At 41.2% G+C, this 20,170-nt stretch overlaps 1 protein-coding gene across 2 annotated transcripts in view; it reads left to right on the top strand.

Moving 5' to 3' along the window:
* The window catches only part of galnt18a (UDP-N-acetyl-alpha-D-galactosamine:polypeptide N-acetylgalactosaminyltransferase 18a), a 131,811-nt gene that overhangs the window by 107,740 nt on the left and 3,901 nt on the right, over positions 1-20,170 (top strand). For both annotated transcript variants that reach the window (XM_085915050.1, XM_085915049.1), the window contains 2 exons: positions 957-1,052; positions 12,095-12,259. In XM_085915050.1, the coding sequence (XP_085771176.1) occupies positions 957-1,052; positions 12,095-12,259 (261 nt within the window). The remainder of the gene's footprint in view (positions 1-956; positions 1,053-12,094; positions 12,260-20,170) is intronic.

The following is a 20,170-nucleotide window of genomic DNA, read 5'->3' as shown; positions in this document are numbered from 1 at the left end:
CGTAAAATAAAGTAGAAAAAAAAAACTCAGAAGTACAGAAAATCAAATTTTATCTATCTATCTTATAGTGTTTGCACATTTCTTTTTGTAATCATTGCTGGTTCACGAACCTTCTTTTTCAGTTCAAACATGAGTTGCTTATATAATATATTGTATATATTACCCTCCTGCTCTACTGTTCTGCTTTACTGCATTTGCATGTAATGAGGGGGCTAGCTACATATTTCTCGTTTTCAAATAAATTACTATCTGGCTTTTTAAAATGTTCTAAGCAATGTATAGTGTAGATAGAATGCCATATATCTTCTGTAAATAGGGACGAATCCACATCGGAAGTCTTTGGCTGACGTTGCCAAATAATTGATTATTTGATAAAATTTTCCAAAGGATATCCGAATACCAAAATGTTCAATACCTGCAGCCCTTATGCAATTACTGTAATTCTTGTGACTATGTTATCATGAGATATTGCAAATAAAAAAAAAAAATCCCAATATAGGTTTGGAAAATGCTGCTGAAACTATCCTTGACAAATCGCTTTAACATACTTCTAATTGTGTTGCAAAGTACTGTGCCTTGTGTTCTAATGTATTTATTTAACACAAATATACAACACATTAGACTGCCTATGGAAAGTAAGAACATATGAACAGTGACTTAACCCATTACGTTGATATGGAGAGACAGAATCAGGCACATGCCGCCTCAACAAATTAGTGAGGGATTGCAATATCTGAAGTGAGGTGAGGCTAGGCTACTTTCTGGCACGATGCTCTCGCCCAAGTAGTTGAACAGGTGTGCAAATTCAGCATTTATGACTGAAACTATTCATTGGAAGAATTATAAATTCTTATCTTTTTTCATTCAGATATGTTATAACTACTTCTTTAATCATTCCGAGAGACATTTTTTAAATCACATCTTTGTCCTTTTTTCTCTCCCTTTGAATTACACAGTTGAAGAATAGTCTCAGAAATGACCTGTGTTTGGACCAAGGACCCGACACTGACAACATACCCATCATGTATCTCTGTCATGGTATGACAGCACAGGTTAGTGAGCCGTCATTTAATCTTGGTTCCCTTCATTCTGCCGTTCACTTCATCCTGTCAGTCCAGTGGCCTTGGCAGTGGCAAAGTTTTGAAAGGGCTGTGGAGGGGTGAGGGGGTAATTAACATATCTTCATGGTGAGCCAATACCAGTGTGCCCACTGTAACGATTGTTCCATACTTGACCTATTGTGTATACATCCATAACTTACTGAATTTACAAATATCTTCTACAGTATTTTACAGAAAGCAGCTTTAAATAATAAAGTAGCTTTAAATGATAATTAATTACAGAAATTTTATTTTAAATATGGTCAACTCAATATTGAATGTCCATAATATATTTAATTATAACAACAAAAGGTTTGACACACCCAACAAAATAACCTCCTACTGAATATTTTTTTCCAGTGCAAAGGGCTTGCAAAAAAAAATTCCCGTTCAAGGTTGGCTAAAAAAAAAAAACCACTAAACAGCAAACCAACATTCACACTCTCACACACACACACACACACACACACACACACACACACACACACACACACACACACACACACACACACACACTCTCTCACTCACACACACACACACACACGGTTAAATGCAAAAAATATATTTGTCAGGAATTGGGCAGAACAGCCAAATGTAGAGTGACACAGATTTATTTAATAATGGGAAAAGGGGAAGTGGGACGCTGGACTTGTGATCTGGCTGGCGTGGCTGAGCAGCAGAGCGCAGCGCGTAGTCGTGGTGACCAAGTAGTTGGGGCAGGCAGCGATCGGAGCATGGTCAAGGACGAGCGAGTAGTCAGCGATCAGAAGCGTCGTCGGTCAGTTTACAGAAACGGTTGGCAACAGGGATCGATCAGGGCACAAAGAGCAGTGGTGTCACAGGCAGGGTAAGCAGACGAACTTACAAAGGTGTGACTGGATGACAGGGTTTAAATAGAGAAGCTGACAGGTGTGGGTGATTCATCTAATTGGAGCGTGGCCGACTGGCAGGTGACGCAGGAACGTGACAATATCCATCCATCCATCCATCCATCCATCCATCCATTTTCTGAACCGCTTTGTCCCCACGGGGGTCACGGACGTGCTGGAGTCTATCCCAGCCATCATCAGGCAGTAGGCGGGGGACACCCTGAACCGGGTGCCAGCCAATAATCGCAGGGCACACAGAGACGAACAATCATCCGCACTCGCACTCATACCTAGGGACAATTTAGAGTCTTCAGTCGGCCTACCAAGCATGTTTTGGGGATGTGGGAAGAAACCGGAGTGCCCGGAGAAAACCCACGCGAACTCGGGGAGAACATGCAAACTCCACACAGGGAGGGCCGGAGGTGGAATTGAACCCGCACCCTCCTAACTGTGAGGCGGACGTGCTACCCAGTGCTCCACCGAGCCGCCGAAGGTGACAATATTGAATGTTTGTTGTTGTGCGTAACTCGAATTGTTTATGTTTACGGACTCAAGGTTGACACAGAAAAATATTATCTTTCTATCCTTTTCTGGTATCTTCAAACCTTTATTATAGAGGGATGAAAGAATTTGGGAATATAATCAATATATCCACCAACTTTGCTCTTAATGTCATAAATTATGCTGCTTGTGTCATCAAAATGCAATTTCAAGCATCATTGTCTTTATCTTTTTAAAGTGATTTACAGAAAAGCAACATCCACATCAAACAGCTACTTCTCATGGGGAGGAAAAAAGCAGCAAATAGACACAATGCAATTGAGATCACACTTTTTATTATAAAAGGTTAAAATCCTGCCCCACCTTCAGTGTCATGTGTACACACCATCTTTTTAAAGTGATTTACAGAAAAGCAACATCCACATCAAACGTACTTCTCATTGGGAGGAAAAAAAGCAGCAAATAGCCACAATGCAATTGAAATCGCACTTTTTATTGTAAAAGGTTAAAATCATGCCCCACCTTCAGTGTCATGTGTACAGACAAGAACTCTGGAGCTTTAATGTGTGTGTGCGCATGTGTGTGTGTATGTATGTGTGTGTGTATATAGTATATAGTAGGCTAACTTCTTTGCTTTAAGCACAGTGCCCCATAACAAAAAAATTGAACATTGAAAGGCCCACACTAAATCAACTTGCAAAGTAAATTTTAAATTTCCTTTAATTTCTTCTCTGTTTCATTGATAACATGCAGCAACGTATCCATAAAACAGATTTACCTGCCTTTTTGGCCACAACCGTTTCATCACAAAACAATTTGGACTCATTAGCAAGATTTTTTTCCTCTGGCTGACTAGGTGTATTGGAGATAAAATAAGCACACCAGCATAGATTCTATGGTCTCGGCTACAAGTTGCCAAGAAGAAGAATCATGCAAGCAAACCCATCCAATGTTTGCCGCTAGGACTATTTATCACTATTTTGCAACACAAACGTGTGTAATAATAACCAACACAGATTCTACTGTTGGCCCCAATGCAATGTGAGATTCTACTTAAAGTAAGATATTTGGAGCTAAAAAATAAATAAATCCGTAATTACGACAAAACAGCAGCAATGTATCTGCTAAATACCCTTTCAAATAATTTCACATCCGACTTTTTAAAACGTTTTCAGCAATGTATGATGCAGATAAAGAGCTACATTGTTTTTCTGCAATCACTCTTTAGTCCAAATTTTGTTTATTTTCCTAGAAATACCCCTACCCCAGAAATGATGAATCCTGTTTTTGTATCACATTATCAGACCTTAAACTGCATTGAGCGTGTGATATTCTGCACACCAGGGTAAATCGTGCGTGGGTGCGTTGGTGGTACTATTTTGGATGGCATCGCAAAATACCATTTTTTGCGTTGACATAATTGGTGATTTTAAGAGCGTTAGGAATCCTTAAGACTAGTCATGTGCAGCCAACATTGTAATGGATTTTAGTGATACTGGGACAGCACAACTTTTCTTATGGTGACATATAAAACATTTACCAGATATAAAACAAATTACCACTATCTCTTTGGTCTTTACTTCATCCTTGAAGATTTTATCTTCTTTTTGAATGCCCGAATTGATATTTTTTGCTTCATATAGTCTTGTTTTGACTTTTTTTCAACTAGCTTGTGTCATTGCAACGACTTGTTGATATAAACCAATCAGCCGTCAGTTGGAGGGGGGGGGGCATCCTGACAGCGCTGTTGACACACAACAACCAGTGAAGGGGACGGACGCGTCATGAGCAGGTCGCAAATTAATGAATTTCAAACTCCACATAAAACGTCCGGAGCCAGAATTGGCCACCATGCCCAATACGTTTCTTACATAACCTTCATTGGAAAAGAATGTTTTTATTTTGTTTTTGGATGAGGTTAATTTCATATGAAAGGAGAGCGTCTTGTAAAACTGAGCTAGTGTAAGAGTTTGAAATGAAAGCCTTTAAGCCAATGATGTGTTCAATCTTGCATTGCAGTAGAAACTGCCATTTCAATGATTAGGATCTTGAATAAAAAAAAAATTCTGCAGTTCACATTGTCCCACACGCCATCGCGCTCGCTCCCTGGCACATGTGGTCATCCACTCATCTCGAGTAACCTCGTCATTATGTGGAATAAATTTTACAGTTGGTGTGTATGTGCTTGTTTTGTCTCCTCACGACTGGGCAGATGGCTGGGGATATGCCACATCAGTCGTTCTACTGGCATCGCCCATTCTCATAAAAAGCTAACTGGAGCCCCCTCACTATAATCATTTTCAAATCTAGGTCGCAAACAAGTGGGTGTCTCTAAATTGTTAGTAGATTATAATCATTATCATGAGGTGAAAGAAGAATCAAATGCAATTTTCTACAGAAAGTATGTTTGTTTCTAAAAATCTGCAAAAATACAGTACAGCGATCCCTCATTTTTTGCGGGAGATGCGTTCCAGAACCACCCACGAAAAGAGGAAATCGATATATGTATTATTTAGAAATTTCCAACACGTGGTGTTTCTTGTTGGCCGCCAGAAGGCATGGATATATTGCAAGTCAATTAGAAGAGTGGTTTTTCCTTGCCAAGCAGTCCAATGTGTCCATCTTCATAATTACCACACTACTCTAACCTGGGGGACATCATGCATAGCAAAACCAAAGTGAATCGCAGCTGCACATGAATCCTCTGCTGCATTGTGGTCCTATACACAATATTAAGGATTTGTAAATCCTCCCCAATACTTTTACGCTACATAAACATTTCCCGTTCCCTTAATAACCATTCCCACACTGTTCTTATTGTACCTTTACAGTAAATAAAAGAAAAAACATGTGATATTGTCACGTTCTGACTCCTTTTGCACCGGTTGGTGCTTCTATCGTCGCGCTTGAACTCAGTCACGTCCACAGTGACACACATTGCTCAGAGGTATGCCTCGTGCTATCAGCGTGTATTTAAAACGCCGTTCTCCCGTCACTTATAAACTCGCAAAGTAACACATTCGCAAAAGATGATGCGGTGAGGGATTACTGTACCGTATTGGCCCGAATATAAGACGGCCGTGATTTTAAGACAACCCCCTCTTTTTCAAGACTCAAGTTTGTAAAAAGACTTTTTGACTCAAGTTTGAAAAAAGACTTTTTGAACACCAAATAAAATCTTTATACAGAAAATAATTAGCGTACATATGAAACAAATGATTCTAACAATATATTTGAGAGAAAAAGCATGTTATTTTGCCTTATTCAAATCATGCAAAAACTGTCTATCAAATCTGAATATCTGAACATTTAAATATGTAAACTAAAGTGCACTCACATTTGTAAATGAATGGCTTCTAGTTTTTGAAATGTAAATAAACCAATCTACTATGATAAAACAACTAAATTGCAATAACTGCATTAACCATCAAAGTGAAGTCGTACTGTAACTGTAGTCTTGAAACAAATCTCAATAAGGAAAAACATTGCAATAAAACGATGCAAACTGGTACCGCTATTGTTGGGGAGCCTGAGGACTGTATAGGGGGTTGTCTCGGATGGTTATGCTCTTTTCGCCCCCGGGTGTCGGTCAGAACACAGGAGAGAAGACGTGCTTCAGTTTTTCTTGCTTTACTGAATTTGGCAAAAAAGTAACAGGCACTGTGGCTCATAGGGGCATACAGGCAAATTGGCAAAATGGTATTGTGTGAAGGGTGTGAATGGTGTGTGTGGTTTGTGGGGGGGGGGGGGGGGGGGGTGTCTGTGTGTGTGGTTCTGCAACAGACAGAAATACAGCACGTCAACGCTCAACTTCTGACGTCATACAACACTCGTTGACGGCACACATTACATACCTAACTGTGCGTGACAGTTCCGCTATACTAGATAACCATAAATGAAATACTCTCGGCAACACACCAAACAAAATACATTTGCTGGCGACCGTTAGTCGCCGTGACGTTGTGTAACGGCTACTCGTATGATCCGAGTCAAACTTAAAGGAGCATGCCGGCGCTGTCAATCAAACGGCGCGCACACGAAGCAAACCGAGATCGGACAAACGGCACAACAGTGGACAGTAAGAACAATGAAATGTAATATATCCTCACTTTCCACATATACTCACAAGATGCACACGATCACAGCAACATACTCAGTCGATAGACCGGCAACCTTTAACTTACTGCTGCGCACAAGCTCCAACAAACGCGATAAGCTGAGGTAACTCATTCGAGACATAAAGCGCGGTGACTTTGCTTTAAACGTATCTGGCGCCATCTAGTGTTGTTAATGGTTGTATTGTCTAGACCCCGAATGTAAGATGACCCCCACTTTTTCAGTCTTGTTTCAATGCAAAAAACATCGTCTTATATTCGGGCCAATACGGTATATGATACTCAACAAAATAAAAATAAAGAAAAAGCAAAGCACTTCAGCAGCCCATAGCCTTCCTGCATTCTGTTGTGAACAGGGCCAATCCACTAAGCCACCTTCTTTATTCATGGCTGCTGCCAACAGGCATGTTTTACTCTGGCCTCCGTCATTTTTTTTCCTTTTGCAGTCTGTGTGAATAAAGAGTAGAATCACAATGCACCAAACAAACGTGACAGGATCTCAATGATCCATAAAGGTCTTTTCTATATTTAGTTATGAAGAAAATGTCATAATTGATCGAACCATTCATCTAGACTTGTGCGTTATGGACAAACCTTTACATCCTGATAAAGGCAATTATATCCTGCTAAAGATATATAACCTCATATAGTATGTTTCCTTAAAATTGTATGAAATAACTAGCAATATTCTGTTATATGATTTCTAATTATTGATAAAATACATATGTAGGATAGAATACACAATACAATAAATAAAAGTTGAATAAAACAAAGTAAAATAAATATCCAGGACCAGAAAAATGCCATTGCAGAATTTTCCCAGAATACATACTTTCAAAATCTGGTTGTATACAAGCCGATCCGACTTCCTGATATTTTGGGCAAGTGTAATGTAGTATGCAAATGTAGTACTCAGACACCCGTGCACTACTCTGAGAGTATCACCAATTCCATTCATTTCTGAACACAGCCAGTGCATCGTGACCCCTGTGAGAGCACCTACTGCACGGAATGGCACTCTGTTTTTTGATGCACACTTGGAAAATACTTTCAAACGCCCTTCATTTTTGTCAGTGTACGGTATTTATGTAATTGATTTATTTGTAGCCCTGTCACGACAACAATTTTGTCCGGACGTTTTAGTTACCTAGAAACCTTCACAGCAAACGGTATTGTTTTTGTTGTTGTTGTTGTTGTTTTTATATATATAAATGACGCTAATATAGGGATGATGTTTGAGGAAAAATAATTGTCTATGTGTGCCCTGCGACTGGCTGGCGACCAGTTTGGGGTGGACCCCGCCAACCGCCCAAAGATGGCTGGGATAGGCAGGGATATGTCATAGCAACGAAATAACCCAACGCAACCTGTCTTGAAGGCTTTTCTCTTCCTTTGCCAGTAAATGCATACATGTGTCTGCTTAACATATCCCTGTTCCTCCTGGAAGTGCTTTTAAGGCAGTGTGACAGGAGATGAGATAGCATTACAAAACCATTTGTGGGCACTTAAGCAGCTGTCCATTGAAACATGCAGTGCTTATTGCACTTATTTGTCAATATGGTCAAAGAAACAAATCACATACTCAACACATTCAAAGGTATGCACTGTCTGAAATGCTTTGTCAGTGTTTTAAAAGCCTGTTGTGTGGCTTCTTTCCGCCATGCATATGGCTTCTTCTAGGCATGTCCTTTTCCTGCAAGAAGCTTATCAGCTCCCTCAAAAACATGTACACTCTCTCCTCTGAAAACACACAAAGGGTCAGTGCACTCAACCGGTGCTTATTCCACTGAACAAGCCTGCACCTTCACTGTCTCTCGTGCTTCTATTTAATCTCGATTTCTGTGAGCATTGGATGTCAACATTGATCCTTCTTATTATACTCATGTCAGGTTCCAGAGGATTTTTTGGTCTTCTGTCAGGCTCAGGCAAATTTATGTCTGGGTTTAAGATTTGAAGTACCTGCACTGTATTTGATTTGCATCACTAGAAGGCTTCAGAACTAGGCCAACCACTGAATTCATTAGTGCATCCCTGTGTTTTTTTCAGGTATGCAAATGTTTGCAGCCAGTATGTACATTTTTCCCCCTGACCTCTCATCTCTTACTCATGCCCTGGTTCTGAAAAAAAAACTCTTATTGTGTTCCTCAGGTTTCCTGCATCATTAGACCAATTAACTGTAATCATGTTTTTCTAAGAATTTTGAAATTTTACCAATTGTAACCTTGGTGAGTTTTTTTTAAGTAAAAACATCTACAGTTATTAATATTGGCATGACATTTGTAGAGGAACTATATTTTTTTTTTTTGACAGGTGTCACATAATATTTACTTTACTTGAGCTACAAACTACAAATATGCCCTTAAAAGTCATTTTTTTTAGTCTAATGCATGCATTCCTGGAGGGAGTCTTCCGGGATACACTTCATGCATGCATGCACATATTAATCTCAAGTATACAGATGCAAGACAATGAATATGCTCATAAAACAAAGATATAAAACAAGGACATTGATTCTGGAATTTGAGGAAGTCCATAGAAATGTATGAAGCATTCACTGTAAAGCACCAATTTAGAACTCAAACATTATTTTCAGGGCAAAAGTGTGCATTAATAGTTGTCAGGCAGGACGTAAGCATATCAGCTTACCTCTCGACTGGAGACATGGCCGCCCAAAGGTTGCTGTGTTATTTTCAGCCCCCCATGACCATGAGGAAGTATAGCAAAGTAAGCTACCGAATCCCCAGTTCCATCTGTGCTACATTCTCACAGTGAGATTGAGATGTTGACTTTCTGTTCATTTCAACATAGTCCATTCATCATTTGTTGAGTCAAATGAGGCTTCAAATTGCTGAAAAGTCAGTGTTCTCATCGTTCTCAGAACTGAATGTGCCAAAACCACGCCCCACTCGACTGTCAACCGTCTATCAAATATGATGAGTCTAGCACTGTTCTTATGCCTACACATCTCAACATGTGTGGATGGTGAAAATGTATCCGCTTCAAGCTTCCAGTGAATGAAATACATCCCACTGAGTTGGCATGGGGCTTCCCACACCCTTGAGCTAACAAGCTCCCGGAGGCTCCTTGAGGCCACCCAACTGCACCGTCACCTCCTTGCTTGGTAGGTCCACATATTGGAGACACTTAGAGAAAGTCAGCTCTTTAATAAACATGGTGGCACACACCATGACCGTTATTTAGTCGCAAAGCTTTGCATTTGAACTTTTACAGTAGCCCGAATAACACAAATATATAGTATCACCCTTGGGAATCTGAATAAAAACACTGAGCTGTTTTGCAAATTTTAACCTCAAGAAAAGTTGCATTTTTGGGGTGTGGGCAAAACCTGCTATCTAACTGCATATGCTATACCATAAATGGGCTAAACATTTTTAACTAAGCAACTCGCAATGGTGCTGGATAGCCACTGATAGAAACCAAATCACTAAAGTTCTTGTACATATAATGGGGGAATGCTGACTCGTCTTGTTAAAAGAGGTCAGTGACACACTTGGGCTCAGATTTAGCCCCCGTGTTCCCTTGTGTTGCTTATCCTGTTCAATCACCTGGGAGCTCTCATATATTCTCACTGATTTAGTGCCGAACTACAGTAAATAATGACAAACCATTTACATTTAATGTACATGTACTGAAACAGGAAAAAACTACCCTGGTGTTTTATTGGGAACAATGTTTTGCGGATTAATATACTATGGGCTCAGTGTCTTGCTCAAGGACACTTTGAGGTTTGCTGGGGATTGAACCCCCAACTCTACCACTGAGCCAAACTTTGCAGTCAATGGAAGGAGTCCAAATGCAGTCGTGTATTTCGGCCACAGAGACTACCATGTTTTAGCTACATACTATATACCTACAGTAGGTACCGTATTTTTCGGACTAGAAGTCGCTCCGGAGTACAAGTCGCATCAGCCATAAAATGCACCATAAAGGGGAAAAAAACATATATAAGTCGCATTTTGGGGGAAATTCATTTGACAAAATCCAACACCAAGAACAGACATGAACCAGCAACAACAGGCTAAATGATACGGTAAGCTAACGTGACAGAAACACAAACGAGGAGCTGAGAACGGGCCTGACGTAACATTAACAGTGATTCAAATAACTATTACATAAATAACAAGTTTATAAACTATAACATATAGAATACATTTATCAAACCATCTGTGTCAGTCCAAATTATTAAATCCATCGAATTATTTGTCCTTTGTGACGCTGACGTCGGATTTGTCGTCAGGTGCAGTTCAAATAATTCCACAGACCCATATAACTAGATTTAAACTATATATCAAATAACAATAATATAAACAACAATTTTATCGAACCATCCGTGTCACTCCACATCATTCAATCACCTGACCACGGAAGTCAGTGAATGGAACTCATTGTGAGTGAGGCTCCAATTATTCCACAGTGCGCCCTCATGTGGTTTAAAGTGAAAATAACATGTGAAGTGATCAACTATACTAGTAAGTATGTAATGTGTTAATGATCAAGTAAAAATTTTTAAATAATTACACATATAGGTCGCCCCCTCACCCAAACTATGAAAAAAACTGCGACTTATTGTATGAAAAATACGGTAATTATTAATTTTGTCAGGTATAATTGTAAAACACAATAAACATATTGTGCTTGACAGAGGCCAGTTGGATTACGCTTTTTATCCGGATGCATAATTTTTGTTGTGAAGGTTCATGTGATACAATATGACACTTAAGATTGACTGTTACATTTGCACGTTTACAACATTGTTTGCCTGTGAGTCAAATTTTGAATCACTGCAAAACTAGTTGCCGGAACCGCTCATGAAAAATAGATGCACTCCCCTGTAGACTGTGTGACAGTTCAGTGTGTGCATGGGCCTTAGGGTGAGAGTTGGGATGCACTCTGGACTGCTCACCATTAAAAATAAGACTGACAGATCCAGACATCAACCTTTCCTGCTCAAATTCATGCCAAAGGTCAATCTTAGTTTTTTGCTGAATAAAATACGCTATTGTACGAGTACCCTAAGTCAGTGACTCTGTTCCAAATTAGTATGCATAAATGCACAATTTATGTGAAATAAATGTCAGTTTTAAGTCTTTACACATTGTTTCTTCTGTCTATTTAGATCAATGATGCACTGTAAATCGCAAAAAGGCCTGGTTATTAGGTCACCAAATTATTTTGATTAAAATGAATTGTTTAAGGCCTTTATATACATGATTATACAAGTCACACTTTTTATGCCAAATGGGGGGAAAGGAATATCTTTCTGCTGATAAAAAGGGAAAGGAATGAAAACACTGGAAATTTCAAGAAAAATGGTAAAAAGAAATGGTGATATTGAACTAAAATATAGAAGTTGATGAGGAAAATACTAATTACTAATCTGAAAATAAGTGAGGCAGTAATGTAACCCATTATTCTGTTTTGTTTTGTTTTGTTTTGTTTTGTTTTTGGAGAGTCTTGTGTGATAAAATGGTTTCCTGTTTCCATGAAGAATGTGTATTACACTAGTTCCCAGCAACTTCACCTTGGAGTGCTGAGTCCAACCATTGATGATGATGACAACAAGTGTCTGGTGGATGTGAACAGCAAACCCAGATTGCTGGAATGCAGCTATGCAGCCATCAAGCACATGAAGCTTACCTGGACTTTCACTCCGGTAAAGAAGTTAAATTTCAGTATCACATTTCTAACCAGAAAAATCTGACAAAGCAATACAGTTTGATTAAATTAAACTCAAGATTTAATTTTGATTTAATTTTGAGATTTCTAGATTTTTTTGGAATTGAAAGAATTCATTTCAAACTATGGTAAAAGAAAACTTTCTTATTCCTGCATTGAACATTGTCTTCTATCATTTTTAACACTGTGATTCCTTCACTAACAAGTCACTATATATATATAACAAATATAACAAAGCAAAGACAACAAAACAGAAAAAGGAAAAACAACAATCATACTTTATCTCTAGTACAAATAGATGAAAGCAGATGTAGTTCCTCTATAATGCAACAGGACTCTAGTAGAACTTCAAAGCTCGTCAAAGCTTGTGGACTTCCAATGACAACTAAATTTTTCACCAGGGGAAATGAGATTTTTATTGTTCTGTGTTTGTATCAAAATATTACCATCATATAATTTTACCAGCTGTATAGATGATGTTTATATGTGCGTCAAAAAAAAGTTAACAGAACAAGGTGAGATTATATCCACGTCAACATGTAATGTTGCCCGGTTCTGGGAATAAGATTCGAAACAGTCAATGATTAGAGGTTAGGCCTACTTTACTGATATGTCTGAATGCATGATAAGATGTGGCAAGAAAACCTTTCACCATGGCCAAGTCATTGACTTCCAGGCATAGACTGGATGATGTCCATGACTATGGTGCAGAAAGCCGGAAAGACAGCCGAGAGAGCCTTCAAACTGGGGTGGCAGGCTCTTGCAACTCATGCTTGGCATTTTCCGACAGGAGGATGCGAGTAGCTACAAAACACTAAAACGCAATACACCCCGAGGGGTGGATGAGATGTAAGTGGAGTTGTATCAGAAAGAAACATACAGAGCACCAAACCGATTCACTCTCAATGCATCAGGGCCATGTTAAGCATCAGAACATCAATGGCCTCTAACAGAGTTTAGGGGATTTTTTATTTGTAAATGCAACAATCAAATAATGTCTGTCCTAAGAAATTTCAGGCCTGTAAAGTAGGCATTCAGGTGAGCTTCTTGCTTTTGTATTGTCAGATGCGATATTATAAACAACATAAGACAGCTTATTTGAGGAGTATACTGACTCTGTGACCTCTTACATCGCGAAGTGCATTGATGATGTGACCCTCACAAAATCCATCGTCACTCGGGCTAACTGGAAGCCATGGCTGACAGGGGCTGTCCTCGGGCTGCTGAGGGCCAGAGACAAAGCCTACAGGGATGGGGATGAAGCGGGTGTGAGATCGGCTAGGGCGAACCTGTCTCGGGGCATCAAGGAAGCGAAAAAGGCATTCTCTTCCAAGATTACCACCCACTTCAAAGACAGCAGGGATGCTCGGAGCCTGTGGCAAGGCATTCAGACCATCACGGACTACAAGCCCGCGCCGCAGAGCTGTGGGGGCGACGTCCCTCTGCTTAACGAACTGAACCGCTTCTTTGCTCGCTTCGATGCTCAGAACAGCACTTGCCCGCTGAAGACCCCTCCGAACGAGCAGCCCCTGTGCCTCTCTGCCATTAGCGTGAGGAGGACGCTTGCCGCTATCAACACCCGTAAGGCGGCGGGCCCGGACAGCATCCCGGGACGAGCGTTGAAGGACTGCGCTGAGGAGCTGATGGATGTCTTCACGGACATCTTTAACATTTCCCTGCAGCAGGCCGTCGTCCCATCATGTTTCAAGGCTGCCACCATCATACCTGTGCCAAAAAATCCTGCTCCTTCCTGCTTCAATGACTACCGCCCTGTGGCACTGACACCCATCGTCATGAAGTGCTTTGAGCGGCTTGTCATGGCGCACGTCAGATCTGTTCTTCCCCCCACCATAGACCCCTTCCAGTTTGCGTACCGAGCCAATCGGTCCTCTGAGGATGCCGTCTGCTCTGCCCTTCACTCTGCCCTCACCCACCTGGAGAACAGAGACTCATATGTGAGATTGCTCTTTGTGGACTTCAGTTCTGCATTCACCACTATTGTTCCACAGCGTCTCATCTGCAAACTTGACAAGCTGGCCCTCAGTACCTGCCTTTGCAACTGGCTACTGGACTTCCTCTGTCAGAGGCCTCAGGTAGTGCGTGTTGGCGACAATGTCTCCGGCAGCATCACGCTGAGCACGGGGGTCCCTCAAGGCTGCGTGCTCAGTCCGCTGCTCTTCACCCTGCTGACGCATGACTGCACTGCGACCTACAGCAGCAACCGCGTGCTGAAATATGCCGACGACACGACTCTGGTGGGTCTCATCACCGGGGGCGACGAGACTCAATACAGGTCGGAGGTCGACCTTCTGGCAACATGGTGCAGGGACAACGACCTTCTGTTGAACGTCAACAAGACCAAGGAGATTGTTGTTGACTTCCGGAAGGGTCACACCCAACACCTGCCGCTGACCATCGACGGTGCTGTGGTGGAGAGAGTGAGCAGCACCAGATTCCTGGTCCCTGCACATTAGTGAGGACCTCTCCTGGACCACCAACGCTGCGTCGCTGGCGAAGAAAGCTCAGCGCCGCCTGTACTTTCTGTGGAAACTCAGGCGAGCAAGTGCTCCTTCTGCCATTCTACCATGGCACCATTGAGAGCGTCCTCTCCAGTTGTATCGCTGTGTGGGGTGGTGGCTGCTCTGAATACAACATGAAGGCCCTGCAGCGCATAGTGAACACTGCTAGTAAGATCATTGGGGCTTCACTCCCCTCCCTGAAGGACATTTACACCTCCCGTCTCACCCGCAAGGGGACCGCGATTGTGTGTGATGTGAGTCACCCCGCCCACTCTTTGTTTGATCTTCTGCCCTCTGGGAAGAGGTACAGATGCCTGCGCTCCCGCACCACCAGACTCACCAACAGCTTCATACTCCAAGCTGTCAGGATCCTGAATTCTCTCCCCCCTCCCCCCTCGGCTGCATGACGTTCTGTTCTTTTGCGCTATAGTCTGGCTGTCTGCTGTATGCACACTTGCTCCATTTTACTGCTCTTATTTGTCTATTTATTTATTCTTTATTTATTTGGGTTATTTCCTTATTACTTATTCATTGCTCTTGTCTATTCGCTTTTACTCTTTGTGATGTTTGCTTGTATGTGTTGTGTACTGTGGTTTGATAAACGTGTTATTTATGTAATACTTACTTGAATAACTCTGAATGTTACGTCAGGCCCGTTCTCATCTCCTCGTTTGTGTATATGTCATGTTAGCACACCGTATCGTTTACCCTGTAGTTTCTGGTTCATGTCTGTTTTTGGTGTTGGATTTTGACAAATAAATTTGCCCCAAAAGTGCGACTTATACTCCGGTGCGACTTATATATGTTTTTTTTCACTTTATTGTGCATTTTATGACTGGTGCGACTTATACTCCAGAGCGACTTATAGTCCGAAAATCACGGTATGTGTTCCTTACCATGAAGGCGCCTTCACTCTTTCTAGGAATATAGATTACTGTTTGAGCCACTCATGACAGGTCACCTTAGAGCAGGCCGGAGCACAGGTGACTAGACCACCTATCAGGATGGGTTTGGAGTCAGTTAAGTTAAAGTTAACTAGCGCTAGGCTAGACTTCCAGCATGCACATAGCTCCTTGTGTAGACTAGAGCGTCACAGTTTGAATAGTGCTACAGTACACATGAACACACTTTCTACTGAGGTGGCAGACAAATCCAATCGCTCCACCCCGACCAGTATAGCTGATGATATGGTGCCTGTTTCAGATAATATTACGTGTGTACCAAATATTTACTATCAAATTCTTACGGTCGTATCCTCCCACCGCGCTAATAAACAATTGAGAGGTGATGTCAGGCCTAGAGAACACAATCTTACTTTCATTTCGTTTAAAAATCCTTTGATAAATACAAACCCTGATCAACCGATTACGCTTAAACTTGGTTTTATGAATATTAGATTGCTTCATACGAAAGCAGTTCTCGTTAATGACCTCATCACGGAACATAATCTAAATATATTTGGTCTTTGCGAGACCTGGTTAAAACCTAATGAACTGCTACCGCTTAATGAGGCCTCGCCTCCAAATTTTGTGAGCTCGCATGTGCCGCGTCTTCGGAAAAAGGGTGGGGGGTGTTGCCCTCATCTCAAATTCCGATCTTAGATTTACGCCTCGTTCGATTAACATATTTAAAACATTTGAAGTTCTCACTGTCCGATCCACCTCTTTACCGTCATTTTATCTTGCTGTTATTTACCGTCCACCTGGGGCTTACTCTGGCTTCCTGGATGAATTTTCAGAATTCGTGGCTGATCTAGTGACAAATGCGGATAACATAATAATCATGGGCGATTTTAACGTCCACGTGAATTTACCGTCAGAGCCACTTACTTCGGCGTTTCAGACTCTAATTGATACGTTTGGTTTTACGCAAGCCGTACAGGTAGCAACGCATAAAAATGGTAATACCTTAGATTTGGTATTATCCCGAGGACTGGCAACCTCTAATATAACAGTACTGCCATACACTACTGTTTTGTCTGATCACTACTTAATAAAATTTGAAATTTTTGTTCTTAGTCAAAGACAAGAGAGCAATCAGAATTATAGCAGCCGTAATATTAACTCCATGACTGCGACTGCGCTATCTGGGCTACTGCCACCAGCAACTGCCGTATTTCCCTCATATACCGGCTCTATTGATAATCTTACAAATGAATTCAATGCTACATTGTTAAATGCCATGTCTGAAAACTCGCCGTAGATTGCCTACTCCGTGGTTCACAGATGAAACACGTTCGCTTAAGCAATTAAGTAGAAAGCATGAGCGCAAATGGCGTTTAACCAAACTTGAGGTTTTCCATCAGGAACGGTGCGACAGCCTCCTGAAATATAAAGATGCGCTTATCTTAGCAAAAACTCGTTATTTTTCTCAGGTCATGAATCTCAATAAGAACAATCCTAAATACCTATTTGATACAGTGGCAAAGCTAACACTACGCCAGCCGACCCCCGATAGCTCCTTTCACTCGGCTGCCGAGTTCATGAAATTCTTTGCTCGAAAGATTGAATCCATTAGGGATGAGATCAAGATGACCATTCCAATCGCTCAGTCGGGACCGCCAATTACCGGTGCTGACGATCATGCAATAACCCTTTCAAATTTTAAAAGCGTGTCCCTCGAAAGGCTTACACAATTAGTTAGTGCGGCTAAACAAACAACATGTTTACTTGACCCGCTTCCAGCCAAATTATTTAAAGAATTATTTCAAATCTTAGGACCGTCCATTTTAAATATAATTCATCTGTCTGTCTCCTCTGGGATAGTGCCAACAGCCTTTAAAACCGCTATCATTAAACCGCTACTTAAGCAACCAAATCTTGACCCGGACTGTCTCAGTAACTATAGGCCAGTTTCAAATCTCCCATTCATAGCAAAACTGCTTGAAAAAGTAGTAGCGCAGCAGCTTATTGATTACATGGTCGCTAATAATCGATATGAATCTTTTCAGTCTGGTTTTAGAGCTGATCATTCCACTGAGACAGCACTTGCTAAAGTGACTAATGATCTCATAGCTATGGATTCAAACACTTCATCGGTATTGTTACTACTCGATCTTAGTGCTGCCTTCGACACTGTTGACTTCGATATTTTATTAGAGCGTCTTCAAGGTTGTGTTGGTATTTCGGGGTCAGCACTAGGCTGGTTTCATTCGTATCTATCAGACAGGACGCACCGAGTGGTCCATGGCAATGCGTCCTCTGAGCTCTATAAAGTTACGTGTGGTGTCCCACAGGGATCGGTACTAGGACCAATTCTATTTAATATTTATATGACTATGCTTGGGGACATAATACGTAAATATAATATTAGTTTTCAATGTTACGCGTATGACACCCAATTATATATGCCGTTATCAATGACAGATCCGCGGGACTGTTGTAATCTTGAGGCATGCCTTGCGGAGATCAAGCAATGGATGTCTCTCAACTTCCTTCGTCTGAACCCAGATAAAACTGAGATGTTGATAATTGGTCCAGCTCGTTATCAACATTTATTTAAGGAAACCACCATAACTATAGATAACCGTACTATCACTCAGAGTGATACTGTAACTAATCTCGGGGTAATATTTGACCAAACGCTCTCCTTTCAAAAGCACATTAAGAATATAACCAGAATAGCATTTTTTCACCTTCATAATATTGCTAAGATTCGCCCAATCCTCTCGACCGGTGATGCGGAAATTATTATACATGCATTTATCACGTCGCGCCTGGACTACTGTAATGCATTATTCTCTGGTCTTCCCAAGTCCAGCATCAAAAGTCTACAGTTTGTACAAAATGCTGCTGCAAGGCTGCTCTCACGGACAAGAAAATTTGATCACATTACCCCAATATTAGCCAATTTACACTGGCTCCCAGTCTACTTAAGATGTGACTTCAAGGTTCTTCTATTAACCTATAAATCATTGCATGGCTTAGCGCCTTCATATCTCGTCGACTTAGTTGTTCCTTATGTTCCGTCTCATAACCTTCGTTCGCAAAACACTTGTCTTTTAGTGACACAGAGGGCCAAGAAAATGTCTGCAGGGGCTAGAGCATTTTTTATCCGGGCTCCAGAGCACTGGAATGCCCTGCCAATGGATATTAGAACTGCTACCTCAGTAGAAACATTTAAGACACGTTTAAAGACGTATTTCTATGATATGCCCTTTAATTAACCTGTAGTAGCCGATGCGGCTGGAGTTTGTTTTTGCTCCCTCTCCCCGACCCCACTCCCCCCACCCCTCCCCGGCTGGGGAGGTGGTTAGGTGACACCCAAGCTGACGGCGGCTATCTAGATTCTCGTGGACCAATTCAGCATGAGGGAACTGCAGCGGATTACCCTCCTAGAGGACACTGCCAGGACAATCAAAGGCACCTCCAACAGCTCTTTGCTTTGGCCTGGACATCCACTTTTTGCTTTCCATATTATGTATTTTATGTGCCCTCTTTGCATCCATTGCAGCCTGGTGATCCTGAAAGGGGTATCCATCCATCTGTGGTCCCTTCTCAAGGTTTCTCATTTTTCCCCTGGTCGGGGTTTTTGAGTTTTTCCTTGCCCTTTTGGGAGCCCAAGATCAGGGGATGCTTTGAGAATTATTGTCAATTGATTGTCTATGTGAAGCCCTTTGAGACTGCTTGTGATTTAGGGCTATACAAATAAACTTGACTTGACTTGACTTGACTTGACTCAGTGTTGATTAAAAATGTAGCCATGTTAATGAAGTACGTATGTGTTCTTTACTCAATGTTGATTAAAAATGGAGCTATGTTAATTTTAGAACTACAATATTTATTAAAACACTGACCAAGTCTTGATTCGAATTATTCTGATGAACAAAGATACAGTCGCAAATTGTCTAAATCCTCTGCATTGGTTTTTTCTTCGCTTCTGAATATGCTGCTCAGTGATGTGGTCCCTTCTCAAGGTTTCTCATTATTCCCCTGGTAAGGTTTTTTTTTTGTTTTTCCTTGGCCTTTTGGGAGCTTAAGATCAGTGGATGCTTTGAGAATAATTGTCAAATGTTTGTCTATGTCAAGCCCTTTGAGACTGCTTGTGATTCAGGGCTATACAAATAAACTTGACTTGACTTGACTAGTACTTGAGTAGTTCTATTCTCGTTTAATCCAGAGCATTGCCTATACCAAATTTGTAGACCTAGACCTGTGGAAGAAGAGATAAAACGTGTATGAACTCAATAGGCATTGTTGTACAACAGCATTGTGGCCGTGTAGCCTATAGTCTATTTTAGTATAATTGTTTTGCATCATTCTGAATGCTGTTTCCAAGAACTGTTCCTAATACAGCTGCCTTTAATGACATGAGTCCAAAGGATGGTCAGCTCTCTTAATGATGCAACGCAGTTTGACGCCACTGCAAAC

This window comes from Syngnathus leptorhynchus, chromosome 6 (assembly GCF_054491065.1).
Source record: "Syngnathus leptorhynchus isolate UIUO chromosome 6, UIUO_Slep, whole genome shotgun sequence".
In the NCBI taxonomy this organism is placed as follows: domain Eukaryota; kingdom Metazoa; phylum Chordata; class Actinopteri; order Syngnathiformes; family Syngnathidae; genus Syngnathus; species Syngnathus leptorhynchus.
This window is presented reverse-complemented; position numbering and strand designations above follow the sequence as displayed.